We start from the raw sequence: 15,110 nt of genomic DNA on the forward strand, positions 1-15,110 counted from the left end.
GACGTATCTAATTATATATTATCATTTAGCCTATCTTTGACGAGGACATATCATGGCGACTGCCATGAGTGAATCTACTTTTTACATTGGAGTGAAAAACGTGCTCGAAAGTTGGACAGTGCTCCAGGTAATGTTACCAAGATACCAAGTAAAGAGTCACTAACAACATATTGTACCGTATTTTGTGCTTGCTTTGAAGTGGTGTGTACTTCGTTCTCTTATGCTAGCCATGATACGCATCCGCTGCCTCGACGTTCACTCAATCAATCAGTCAATGGACGAGTCAATGGATGATTTTTACCACAGGCGTGATGTTGTCTGGTTAGTTTCTATCGGTCCTACTAATTACTGCCCGTGACTGCCCGTAGCTGCCTGAGGACTGCCCGAGAACTGCCCGAGCACTGCCCGAGGAAAAAGTGGGCCAAATTTCGCCCATTTTAACACTAGGCCAATAGGTTCAGTTTATATCATGCCCAGCCAACCAAAAATATCATTGATTTGGCGTTAATCTGGTGTTTTTTCCGGCAGTTTAGGAACACAGAGGAGGTCGGTCTTTAGGACGTTACCAGCTTGATAGTGAGATCATACCATTCAGTCCGAGAGGTGGCACAATAACGTCGCCGAGCGCATACAGCCTGACAGCCTACCACCCTTGCACTGAATGGTATGATCTCTCAATCAAGTTGGGGACGTCTTTCTCGTTGAAAGCCCGGCGTCTTTCGGGTTCTAAAACCGCTGCAGAAAACACCAAATCAATGATATTTTGGTTCGCTGGGCATATTATAAGTTCAACCTATTGGCTTAGTCTTAAAATGGGCGAAATTTGGCCTACTTGCCCCTCGGACAGTCCTCGGGCAGTTCTCGGGCAGTCCTCGGGCAGCTACGGGCAGTCACGGGCAGTAATAGTAGGACCCGTTTCTATGAGTGTAGTTTATGCTACGTTCCGACGTTCTCTTCCGTAGCCTAATCCCCTACGGAAGAGAACGTCGGAACGTAGCATAAACTACACTTATAGAAACTACCCAGAAAACATCACGCCTGTGATTTTTACCCACGGGCATTTGTGTGCTGGGTTGTCAGCTCGATCAATCGATCGCCTGCTCAGTACTCTGCGCTCTGACGCAACTAAATTAAAAATACCCCAACACAACTAAAGTGTATTAGAGGGCAGAGCACTGCGGTAAGCAGGCCATCGATTGATCGAGCTGACCAGATAAAGACACAATATACAGCCGGCTTACACTAATTTGCGGAACGGAATGAGCGGAACGGAACGGCCACACTAAATACAAAATTAGTTTCTCTCAATTAGAGTCCATTTCTTCGACCACAGAATTTTGAGCGGAAAGAATGGAATTAACAGAGACATTTTGATTTAAATAAATTATCTCATTTATTCAACTCTACAGGTAAGGCACCTTAATTAGTCCCCACGGACACCGTCCGGGTGGACTTATAGGTTTGGTCATGTCCGTCCGTGTGTGCGTGCGTCCGTGCGTCCATCCCTTCACGCAGATATCTCAGAGATGCCCGGAGCAATTTATTTAAACTTGGTACAAAGATTACTTCATATGTCATACAGATGCACGTCGATTGTTTTTGTGATACGATCCAATATGGCTGCCAGGCGGCCATTTTATTACGATTTTTTCATGTACAGAGCCATAACTCAGGCATATCTCAACTGATTTTATTAGCTCACATTTGGTTTTACCAATGTGAGTTTATCGTATAGGCTGAAGTCGATGGCGTCTGTATGTATGTGTGTATGTATGTATGTATGTATGTATGTATGTATGTACAGTATGTCCGTCAACATCAAAAACACGCAAACCGCTGCACGTTTCAGCTTGGTATTTGGTGTGTGGATGCATCCTGGGCTATAGATGGGATTTTGTTCAAATGAAGTCTGCATTGCCAAAATTATGCAAATGAGCTTACAAAATGTGAAAATGGTCAAGAATTAATAACTCTAGAACCGCTGTTTTGATTGCTTTGAAAATTTGTGTGCAAGTACCTTAGGTTAACCTTATACAGTTTTATGAATATTGTGAAGATATCCTTAATTTTGTATTTTTGCTGAATTTTTTTGTGATTTTTCTCATTTTCAGTAAAAATTCTTCTTCTCTGAAACCGCCGGCCCAATCGCTCTCAAATTTGGGTTGTCTCTTTGCAAGGGTGTCACTCTTCTAATTTGTTGAAATTATGACAAAATTGGGAAAATTACTATTTTTGTGCAATTTTGTCATTTTTGGTCAAAAAATCTTAGACAGTGTTTCCTTTTTAAAACCCCTGGACAGACAGCTTTCATATTTCGTACACAGACGTACAGAGATGACAATAGTTAGATATGTGGAAATTGTCCTGAAATATAAAGATTGTCATTTTTGGTCAAGAAAACTTTATCTCAACATTACTTGTTTGATAGCTTTGTAATTTGGTATAAAGTCCCTTGTTTGATAGCTTTGTAATTTGGTATAAAGTCCCGAAAGATGTTATTAGATAAATTTTCTAATCAAAGTGTTGGGAAACCCCAAAATTTGTATATTTTAGGTACTTTTCTCAGTTTGTGACCTTAAATGACCTATACTAACCCAGGATATGTTGTGAGACAATTTTGAAGGCTGTGAACATAATTTTGTCATATTTGATACCAATTTGTAGGAAAATTTGATCCAGAAAACAAAGCTGAGGTGATTTTTTTCATTTTGGACCAATGTTTGCATTTTTTCTATGTAAGACATACAAAAACTGATGAGAAATTTGGATCCAGGATAATTCCAGATGTTGTAATCACCACCCACAGTGGAAGGCATTTCACTATCTGTAACTAACTTAAGTGCTGTTTACATAAGAATGATAGCACTCATGGCATTAATAAAAATCTCCAAGGTTGTAAATGTACTTCCTGTCATTTGGTCTTATTAGTCCCCACGGACACCGTCCGGGGGGACTTATAGGTCTGGTCATGTCCGTGCGTCCGTGCGTCCGTCCGTCCGTTCACCCAGATATCTCAGAGACGCCTGGAGCGATTTCGTTCAAACTTGGTACAAGGATAGTACCCTACCTCATACAGATGCACGTCGATTTGTTTCACAATGCGATCAAATTTGGTTGTGTTAGAGAACTTTTTAGTTTTCACCTCCATAGACCCCCATGTATAAGGCAGTCCATAGACTCCCATGTATAAGCACAGGCAACCCATAAAGTATTACTGAGATTTTCACACTGGCACAGGCAACCCATAAAGTATACTGAGATTTTCACACTGTTTTCTCTATCATTTTTAGTCCCCACGGACACCGTCCGGGGGGACTTATAGGTTGGTCATGTCCATGCGTCTGTCCGTCCGTCCGTCCGTCCGTCGTCCGTCGCGTCCGTTCATGCAGATATCTCGGAGACGCCTGGAGCGATTTCGTTCAAACTTGGTACAAGGATAGTACCATACCTCATACAGATGCACGTCGATTGTTTCACAATGCAATCAAATTTGGCCGTGGTAGAGGACTTTTTAGTTTTCACCTCCATAGACTCCCATTTATAAGGCAGACCATAGACTCCCATGTATAAGGCAGACCATAGACTCCCATGTATAAGGCAGACCATAGACTCCCATGTATAAGGCAGTCCATAGACTCCCATGTATAAGGCAGTCCATAGACTCCCATGTATAAGGCAGTCCATAGACTCCCATGTATAAGGAAGTCCATAGACTCCCATGTATAAGGCAGTCCATAGACTCCCATGTATAAGGCAGTACATAGGCTCCCAAGATAAATAAAAATTTAGTTTCTCATCGTATTCATAGTGCAAAAAGGATGCAGTGACACAGTTTTTAGTCCCCACAGATAAAGTCCAGGGGGCTCATAGATTGGGTCATGTCAGTCCGTGAGTCCATCCGTTCATGCAGATATCTCAGACACTTTGACAAAATGTCATGTGACCTTGGTGACCTTTGACCTCGAATATACATATTTGTCCATAACTCAGTAACCACAAGTGGTAAACCTTTCATATATGGTATGATGGGACACCTTATGACGCCACATATTGTACCTCATTAATTATGTGCATATCTAATTTTGAGCGAGCCAATAGAGCTAGAGGTCAGATTTTTGGTATATATGGATAACTTAGCAATACAATTTTTTTGACAAAATGTCACGTGACCTTGGTGACCTTTAACCTCAAATATACATATTGTCCATAACTCAGTAATCACTAATGCTACACCCTTCATATTTGGTATGATGGGACACCTTATGACGCCACATATTGTACCTCATTAATTATGTGCATATCTAATTTTGAGCGAGCCAATAGAGCTAGAGGTCTGATTTTTGGTATATAGGGATAACTTAGCAATACAATTTTTTGACAAAATGTCAAGTGATGTCAATGACCTTTGACCTCAAATATACATATTTGTGCATAACTCAGGAACCACAAGTGCTACACCCTTCATATTCGGTATGATGGGACACCTTATGACGCCACATATTGTACCTCATTAATTATGCACATATCTAATTTGAGTGAGCGAATAGAGCTAGAGGTCTGATTTTTGGTATATAGGGATACCTTAGCAATACAATTTTTTTGACAAAATGTCACGTGACCTTGGCTCGTTAATTATGCCCATATATAATTGTGGGCAAGCCAATAGAGCTAGAGGTCTGAATTTTGGCATATATGGATTAATTAGCAATACAATGTTTTTTTTCAAAATGTCACGTGACCTTGATGACCTTTGACCTTGAATATGCATATATATGCATAACTCAGTAATCACAAGTTCTTTACGCTTCAATTTTGATAGGATAATAGACATTAAGATGTCACATCTTGTACCTCATTTATTATGCACATATGTATTTCTTGGCTGGCCAATACAGCTAGAGGTTTGATCTTTTTTTCCGATTTAGAACCATAACTTAGACATGCCTCTTGTTTCAAATTGGGAACAATGACATAGACCTATGTGTCCATAGATCTGAACATATACACTTTAGTGATACTTCTTAATGACCTCATTTCCCTGCCCCCTCAAGACTAATACTCCTATTACAAGTGGGGACTATGTCATTGTCAATGACTTGTGTAATACCAAGGGATGGAACATTTGATATGCAGGAGGGGGTAGGGTTTAGAAGATCAATGATGTAGCATTACTTTTTTACCAGATCCCTTGTGCATTTTTTGCCCACTCCCACCTTTTCTTTTTATCAAGCCTTCTCTGTTTTTGTTGTTGACATTTGCTTATGTATTTAGGATCTGCTTCTCCCATTGCTATAGAAGTTGATATGCATGTTCCTAAAGATGACCTCCAGTACCTAAGTTGGAGATCTTATTTGCTTTTGTCATTCTTGTTTTTCCTGGTTTAAATATTTCTCGAATGGACCAATTCAAACCGAATGTGAGCACATAGTGTCCTTGACGGTATTTTCGAAGTTGGTACAAGGACATTGATCAATGTCATAGATATGCACGTCAATTTTTTTGTGATACGATCCAATATGGCCGCCGTGCGGCCATTTTGATACAACTTTTTCATGTACAGAGCCATTTCAGGCATGTTTCAACAGATTTTATTCAAAGTTGGTACAAGGGCATTGACCAATGTCATAGCTATACACATCAATTTGTTTTGTGATACGATCCAATATGGCCGCTGTGCGGCCATTTTGTTACGATTTTTTCATGTACAGAGCCATAACTCAGGCATAACTCAACCGATTTTATTCAAACTTGGTACAAGGACATTGACCTATGTCATGCACATGCACATTGATTTGTTTTGTGATACGATCCAATATGGCCGCCATGTGGCCATTTTATTACATTTTTTCATGTCCAGAACCATAACTCAGACATGTATCAAGCGAATTTATTCAAAGTTTGTACAAGGAGATTGACCAATGTCATACATATGCACATTAATTTGTTTTGTGATACGATCCAATATGGCTGCTGTGCGGCCATTTTGTTATGATTTTTCATGTACAAGCCATAACACAGGCATATTCAACCAATTTTAATCAAATTTGCTACAAGGACATTGACCTATGTCATACATATGCACATTTATTTGCTTTGTGATACGATCCAATATGGCCACCGTGTGGCCATTTTATTACGATTTTTTCATGTCCTGAACTACAACTCAGACATGTATCGAGCGAATTTATTCAAAAGTATTTTTATCACAGACCTAATGAAGAGGACTCTATCCTCTCTGAGGACCTGTAATCAAAGTACCCATTAACAAGTGGGGCGTGTGTCATCAACGATGACTTGTTTTTGAAGTTTCCAAACTGAAAATTATGTCAAATACCACAGGAAACGAGGCTGTAATTTCAATTTGAAGCTACAGCTATATTTAAATCTAACCCCGAGAATCATGCCTCATAGAGGGCAGTACCATAGTGCGGAGGGGGTGGTCAACCCAAAAAAGGGCGTGTCTATAGCCAACATGTAGTTGTGCACTCTGTTTTGTACGATTGCGAAACAATTGCATGTGCACGGCATACAATGACAATTAGGGGTGTAAAGACTACCTGCCTTCAAAAACTGATACAACAGAATGACTAAAATTGCAAAACGGCCGTAGTTTCATGTTAACGCGTTGATCGACTGTGTATGTAAGTATGAGCGATGCCTTTTGTATGTATTACTGATGTCCTTTGACCTAGTTGTTTGGTCAATCGATAGATTGATTTCAGTCCCACGTTTTTTACCGAGCATGCTAAGGGGAGAATCATTTGATTTCTGAAGGAGGGGCTGGAGGATTCGGGAGGGGGAATATTGTCATCCCCCCCATGGAGAATGATAAAATAATTGCTGCAAAACCTCAAAGTGAGAAATTCCATGCTGTTCCGCTCCGCAAATCAGTGTAAGCCTATACAGCCAGCACACAAACACCTGAGTTTTTACCCGGATTCTCATTAGTATATGTGGATGTTTGTCAAGGCATTACTAGCATTCTAATTGTTCATCAACAGATTTTTCACAAGAAGGTATTCTCTACATACCACAGCAGAGCTCTTATCAGCCGCTAGGTCGCTTGTTATAGCAAGCACCAACTACTCATTGTTTGTAGTACCCTAGAAATAGTGCAAGGTAAAAGATGGGCGCTATTGAATACTGTATAGAAACATTTTCCACCTTCTAACATCTGAGACTGTATGGCATTTCAATGTGTCAGTGTCACTGTTTTCAATTCTCTAACTTAAAGTCAGCTTTAAAATTTAGCCAAAGATTACTTATATCATAATACATCAAAAACTATTTACAGAAATAGAATTAATCTCAGCACCATGTAAATTTTCAATGTGATGTCAAGTTAATATTTTCCCTTTAATACAGTTAGCTGTGCAACATGGTTTTGGTGGCCAACACAGTCAAGAGAAAGCAAGGTGGCTTGTTGGTGCTGTAGAAGAGTGGTTCAGAGAAAACAGTAAGTTAGGCTAGAAAGTACTATCAATGTTTCTCACATTTGGTCCCACACAAAAATTTCGAATCCAAACATTCTTTTTTAATTTTCTTTTTGAGCTTATAAGATCTAACTCTACAGTAACAATACAGAAATGTTTAAATATACTTGGTAATTTGCCTGATGTACGCAAAAAATAATGAGATTGTTCACTGTTCAAATTGTAGCATGGGAACATTAGAGCCTATAGAAGATTTTATCTGTTTTTATATTTAATTTTTTCAAGTGAACTTGAAAAAGGGCTGACACAGCTAGGTAGATCAATGTACACAAAGATGACTAACAAAATCTTTCACTATTTTTGGCCTTATGAAACATTGCTGTCTAAAACATTATCAATCTTATGTAATATATGACAGTGTTGATATTACCAACCATTACGTACTTTGCACTGCACTCACATGAATTGTGACAATCTGAGATACCATACGAGTAGTGTACGTACTTTACAATGCAAGAATATGAATTGTGACAATCTGTGATACCATACCAGTACATACTCTGCAGTGCTCTCACATGAATTGTGACAATCTGAGATACCATACCAGTACGTACTTTGCAATGCACTCACATGAATTGTGACAACCACTTTGATATGGCATAACTTTGTACACTAAATATGTTAAAGATTGATTGCACAGATAATTCCATTTCAAAGTGAGAGACTCCGCCAAGTTATTGCCTGACCTGTACATGTATGCATCCATTTCTGAATTAGATGAGAAATTGTTAAATTGCTAAGTCAAAAAAGAGACAAAATTACTGCAAGGAAAGAAAAGTTTTGAATTGAAAGTAAATGCATTGTAAAATTTCAGTATTTGCATGAGTGACTCATTTAAGTCGGTGTTAGAAGACTATTCATGTAAGTATGGCCACTGTCATTCCACAAAAATCATCACGCGGTACACAGAATGAAGAGAATGAAAAAGCAATTAATTTCATAGTATATTGGTCAAAATTTTATTTTCATTTACACTTTCTGAATCCATTATTTTAAAATTCTTATTTTTCCGCTTTCATTTGATCAGGTAATATAGAACCATATGAGTTAGAAGACTTTCTAGCAGTAATTTTAGACAACGAATTTGATACAATAGCAGATGATGGTAGTTTACCTCAAGTAAGCATTTTTGTTTATTGGCTTTTCTCTTCAATTTCAACACTGGATGACAAAGTGCCATTTATGCTGACTGTCTCAGTGACTACACATTAAAACGTTACGCAAACATGCCAAAAGTGTCATACATGAAATCATGATTTTCTTTTTTTAAAGAAAAAACGAATATTATACTATTACCTTCCTTTCTGCATACTGTGATGGAAAGAATGAAATAAAATTATTTGAAATAAGGGAAAGATTATTCAAGAATAAATTTTGACCATTGCACTGAATAGCACTTCCTGAAGTACGACAGCATTTCATCTGTGGAACCATCACTGCTATGCCACTGGTGAAAAGCCTAAAATCACAAACATTTATGATAATGGAATTGTCATTCTGTAAAATATATCCGATTCCACCCAGTCAATTCCATTTCCTTATTGTGTTACCCTGCAGATTTATTATGCTACCTGATTAAACTTCACCTTTCTTCCCTTGTTTCAGGTCTCTCAACTGATTTGCAATTACTTTAAGCTCTGCCAAGAGGGACGAGAAAATGAAGTTCTAGCAAAAATAAAACAGAGTCCAAAATCCCACTTATCAGCTTGTCAACAAATTCAAAATGATAAAGATGAGGTGAGATCCTTCCCTTTCCTTCCCATGTTTAGTCTCACATAAGTATAAGAGATTTTTTATCAGTTCCCATTTGCCATACATATATGGCAACTGGGAGGTTATATGGTTGAAAAAAGTCTGCATGTGATCTGGCTGTCTACCTGTCTATATGTATGTTAAATGTTAGAGTTGCATCATATTTGTGTTATAACCAGTTTAGAGCAGCATCTGTAGACTTCATGTACAGATTTTCATACATCATTGATGCAGAAAGATGTGTGCATTTGTACTGTACTACGTATTTGAAACATTTGTGCATGCTTTACCCATGGATGCCCTTCAGCAAAACCATGTAATTTTACAAACAAAAGTAGAGGGAATAAAATAAGTACAAGTTATTACTTGTGCAGCTGTTAAGAAAGATGACCACATTGTCAAAATTGTTTCTCTCACCCTGTATTATTGTACATGTTAGGAGATGGAAGAATCAAAGGAAGATGTAAACCATGAGAATACTGTTGCAAGATTGGACGGAATGGATCTGAATTCCCAGATGGAAGGAGAGGATAATCTATCCAATCCAGGTAAGTTTTAGTCCGAACCTGATTCGGTGAAAATACTGCAGTTGGTTGAAATAAAGTCTGTTTGAACAGTCTTAGTCATGTATTGCTGTTAATCCTTGTAAAAAATAAAAGGACTTTGTCAAGTGATGAAAAGTTGTCTTTCACGTTGTTCACCAAGTTTTAACTGGTTTTTCCAAATTGGTTACAAAATATAGAAGTATGACTACTAACTTCTGTGCCAGGAAAAACTGCAGCAAGAATGGATAATTATAGTTAGCAAATGATGAAACTGTTTCATGCTGTAGTTAATCAATCTGACGTCGACCGCTTTCGTGCATGACTATGGTGTGATGGCAATGTTCATTTTGCAAAACGTATTTGAAGGGGTAACACAAAGAGAGAAGCTCCTAAAATACTGCTTTCACCTTTTTTTTAATCCCAAATTCAAATCTATAAACAGAAAATGTTATCATGTCATAAATAAGTTACCAAAACATGACATTATATTCCAAAGTGGTCATGACAGAGTGGTGATTTTTCGGCGATGTCGATTGGCAGATTAGGCAAGAGACAACCATTGGTTATTTGAAAACCGCTGTCAATCAAATGATTGTGCAAACTGGAGCACTAATCAGTGGTTATTGTACCTAATCTTTGTTCCTGAATATTAATAAACATTGCCAGTTTTGAGTCCAGGCTCTGATGCTCGCATCTTGCCATGTTTAAATCTGTGCGGGGAAAAGCTGTCATGTAGCACAACTACAGTGCCAGCTATACATTAGAAACATGTCCACGATATTCTACTTTTTGAGCAATAAAATATTGCAGGATATTCCATATTTCAGTTCCACCAATCAAAGTTTACTGTTCACTCTCTATCATCTCTATCTTGATGTCTTTCACGCTATTCTAACTCATTTCAATCACAGAGCTCACAAACCATGGACACAGATTTGATTCCTACTGCAACAAGAACATACCAGCAGTGATTTATGAAAGCTGTCGTCACAACAGCACTTTGTTTATGGGATTAGCTGTTGCACTAAATGGTTGCAATTGATTTGCATTGCCAGTGAAATATCAAATCAAACATTGAAAGCAAGCATATGTTTAAACGAGAGGTGAACTCACTAATGCAAAAACTAGGGATTTTGTACTTCGTTTTTAATGCTGTAAAGTATTCATTGTCACCATCAGTTTTCCACCTCTAATTTCACACAACAGGAAAAACAGATGCTATGGATGTTAACGGGGATGAGGAAGATGGCTGGACTGTCGTTAAAAATTCCAAAAAGAAGAGCTAACAGTGAATGAAACATCAGAGACTATACACCCTCCTGTATTCACTGATCAAAGCATGATAGAGAGCATCAACTACAGCCACAGAATATTTGTCATTGAGAATGAGTCATTACCTAATTTGCATACTTCAAGATATCATTAATAACCTTTATATAAATGAATATGGTATCATGTTCTTCTTCAAGCATTTAGATGTGCTAAACTAGTATGCATAATGGAAAGTGCTGTGTCGTAGTCAGAGGCACACCATGAATATGCAGGGACAAAGGGTTTTTACATTTTATTTACACATTTTAACTTAGCTCTAAAACAGAACTACCTTACACTTATTAGGCTGTGTAGTTACATATAAGCAATTCAGGTCTTTCACAGAAACACTTGAAGTTCTGAAGTTCTCATGTTTTGTAGGGTAGAAAAACTCTGAAATTCTCAACACTTGAAGAAAAAATAACTTTGTGCTTTATGACTCCATTCAATTTTACGTTATTTCAAAGTTTCTTTTCAAATAGATTTCAATAAAAGTTTATTTCACTGAAACTGTCTTTGTTTCTTTCATGGCATATCTTTCTGCTGTATTATGCAATGTCCATGATGAGCAAGAGCTCCACTGAGTGTACAGGAACTATTTAAAAGAGTGAGAGGAAGTGAAAATCATGATTCACATCAAGAAAGTGTGTCAGTTGAGTCTTGTTCGCTGTGAAAGATGTTCAAGTCTATACCCTGTAATACTGTACATTTTGCAATCATATTGGGATTTTTTTTTGGTGATATTCCACACAACATCCAACACACCGTCTTTGATATGCATTAGCAGGACTAGACTGAAAGATCTGTCGCTTGAGGATGCTCCCTACTCTCCCCTCCTCTTGGAGTGTATAGAGCGCCCTCTACCGATCGACCTTCCAGTGTATAGCAGGGCAAATTCTGAACAAAACTTTGCAATCACTATCATTACCAATGACACATGGTGCTGTATCTGTGCATACATAGACTATTCACAAACAGAACTGACAAATTTTTTTACAATAGTAATATGAATAGTTTATTTGCCAGAGAACTGCATGACTTTCATTGATAGGAAATGGGGCAAAGCAATGTGTTTGGTATTCTGGTATCTACTGCTAAAGGATGTCAGTTAAAGCCAACATGGATAAGTTTTGATGAAAAGAAATCTATTAAATTGCATAATCTGCTAGTCTTGTCACACTGATCGCTATTCACATGAAGTGCCTGATATGTGACAACTTTTTAGACAGAGTTCACTATTCTCTCTAGCATGTCTCTACACACACTACTATAAAGGGAGAAAGTTGACCACGGCAATGTGCTGTGAGTATTAAGGTAGCACATCAATATCATGGAAATAGAAGTGAGACATTCACATGCCTCTATTCTCTAGTTCTCCGTTAGTGTGAGATACTAATCAAGTGAAAAGCTGCTTTCTTTTCTTCAGTCAGCATATAATGTGTTGACAGATATATTTTGAAAGACTAATATTTAATCCGTTTCATCTCTGACTGTACATAAAGAGTCAATGTTAACAACCACTGATGCAAGAATAAGGGACCGTGGGCTTCCCCATACTGCCCTGATCATGACATGGTAAACAACAGGATAGCTTGCAACAAAATGCCAAAGGGCTGAAGTTTGTTGAAATTTTTGAGAGGAGAAACTGTGAGTAATAAATGCAGATCTCTTGGACTGCAAATGACACATAAAGCATTCCCACTGGCTAGTACTTCACCTAATGAATTGCATACTGTTAGCAAAAGTTTCAAATTACATTTTATGGCCTGCTGATCATAGATTTTGTAACTGAACTCAATGGATCTGTTCTGGAATAACGGGATGTGCTGTGTGGACAGTGCCCAAGAGATCACATGGATGGCACTACAAACAAACCCATGGGTACAAAATGCATACAGAAATACATTTCTGAGCATGTTTCTGCACATAGTTTTGTTTTTACATGATCCGTTTAAATACCATGTTTAACCTACTGTATTGCCACATCACTTAAACACCTGTATGGGAGGAAAAATTTTGAATTGGCATGATCTTACAGTTATTGCACACAACTTGTATGCCTCTCTGATGTTTGCCTTTCTGACGTTTTGTGGAAGTTGCATCTCTAACCAGAAATATTTTTAGACTGCTTAAACCTTCCATATAATATGTACTTACAAAATGCTCACTTTATTTGTAGTCTAATATAAGAATCTACTACCAGTAAAGAGCTCTTCAGTATCACAAAGTCATTCTCGTGAGCCAGAGCAATAATTTCCGCTCCGCTGACCTACGCAAATCTCTTAACGGGTAGCGCTGAGCTGTTGCCGTAAAGAGGTGCGTGGTTTACCACGATGCACCAAGTATGAAATTCTAACTTGCTCATTACACAGCTAATATGAGGGCTGCAATGTACTTGTCATAAAATCAAGCCATATGGAAACTGCAATTTTTGACGGCATATGTTTCGATGTATTGATATGATACTGGCATAGCCATAATGCACTTTGATGGGATTTCTTTCTGTTGAAAAGGGTTCTTTTGTATCGAAACTGTAAACATGTTCTGTAGGACAGGTTGGTGCTTGTGTATCTATGGTGGAGCATTTCCACAATCTCTGTACCCATCTGATCAATGATAATTTTCTTTTAACTCTGGTGGGAAAGTACCATCAACAACATAAACAGAACATTACTTAAAAGATGGCATTAATATGGTGTGCTTGAACGTATGGCAGTCCATAGTTTCTTTACTGGCTGAACATGCCTGAAGATCTGACAATGCAAAATGATTTTCTGTTGTTTTTTAAGTGAATTCTTGGCAGGTCCTGACAGGTATGTATCTTTCTGAATAAGGGAAAAAAGAAAATGACACAAATGTATCTTGTCTTACAAGACATACAGGTAGTTAGTGCAAGCACTTACAGCTCATATTTTCGCTTTCTACTTCTGCTAAAACTGTACTTCTATTTACATAAAATTGCTTCTGTACATAGTTTTTAAGTGTTTATAATCATATATACTTGTACATAAAAAAAATTATGTTCATTACATCTGCAAAGGGTGATGAAAAAGCAAGTCTTCAATCTTCCTCTTTTTCCACTGCATAAAATCATGCATGGCTCTGGACACTGCATAATATCATGCATGGTTCTGAATGCTGTATAATATCATGCATGGCCCTGGTCACTGCATAATATCATGCATGGCACTGGACACTGCATAAGATCATGCATGGCCCTGGACACTGCATAATATCATGCATGGCACTGGACACTTTGAGGTTATTACAAATAACACCTTTTCCTGTATCCCATCAGCATGAGTGTCATTTGTGCTGCATCATACATAAGACGAAGTTGAGTGTCTGACGCAGCACAAATGACACAAATGTTGATACAATGCAAGGAACTGGCGATATTGGGTAATGACCTATTTATCATATACCGATGCCCAGAATTTTACAACTGATGGGTAATGGCTTTACTTTTATTCCACCTTGCATATAAATATGGAAGTATTTGTGAAAACAGATTAATGGTAACGCAGAAGTAAACAACATGTATCATGCTCAACAAATCCTACATATATCTCCATGGATACCATAAAGAAAGATACCGAGACTCAAAAATAGTTGCTTAGGAAGAACTTTTCAAGGTGCAATATTATTACAATCGTTAAAGATCAGAAACTTTCCACTGATTTAAAGCTTTCCCAATTTTGAATTAGCTTAATCGTTGGTATGAAGCTGCGAGAGGGGAGCCATTCTATTTATTTTGTTTACACTAAGCATTGCAATGTCTACAGGTGTCAGGTGCGCCACATCGATATAATGCATCGTGCTGGCACTTGTTGGGAAGTAGGCCCAAATATGCAAACAGTATAATTTTTAATATAGCTTGTCTAAAGTCTTACAAGTCATTGCCAATGACATAGTCCCCACTTGGTTAATGAATTTGCAAACCATTGACAGAAATGATGGTGACATGATATTGGTCAACAGATATCCGGAAAATGGTGGGGAAAATGTT

General features: G+C 37.9%; 1 protein-coding gene across 1 annotated transcript; it reads left to right on the forward strand.

Moving 5' to 3' along the window:
* Positions 1 to 24: 24 nt before the first annotated feature.
* On the forward strand, positions 25 to 11,611 carry LOC139135780 (pre-rRNA-processing protein TSR2 homolog). The gene is made up of 6 exons (XM_070703476.1): positions 25 to 127; positions 7,366 to 7,456; positions 8,521 to 8,612; positions 9,099 to 9,230; positions 9,685 to 9,793; positions 10,997 to 11,611. Exons 1-6 carry the CDS (start codon positions 53 to 55, stop codon positions 11,074 to 11,076), a joined length of 579 nt encoding a protein of 192 aa, XP_070559577.1. The 5' UTR covers positions 25 to 52; the 3' UTR covers positions 11,077 to 11,611.
* Positions 11,612 to 15,110: the final 3,499 nt, after the last annotated feature.

This window comes from Ptychodera flava, chromosome 6, assembly GCF_041260155.1.
Source record: "Ptychodera flava strain L36383 chromosome 6, AS_Pfla_20210202, whole genome shotgun sequence".
NCBI classification, from domain to species: domain Eukaryota; kingdom Metazoa; phylum Hemichordata; class Enteropneusta; family Ptychoderidae; genus Ptychodera; species Ptychodera flava.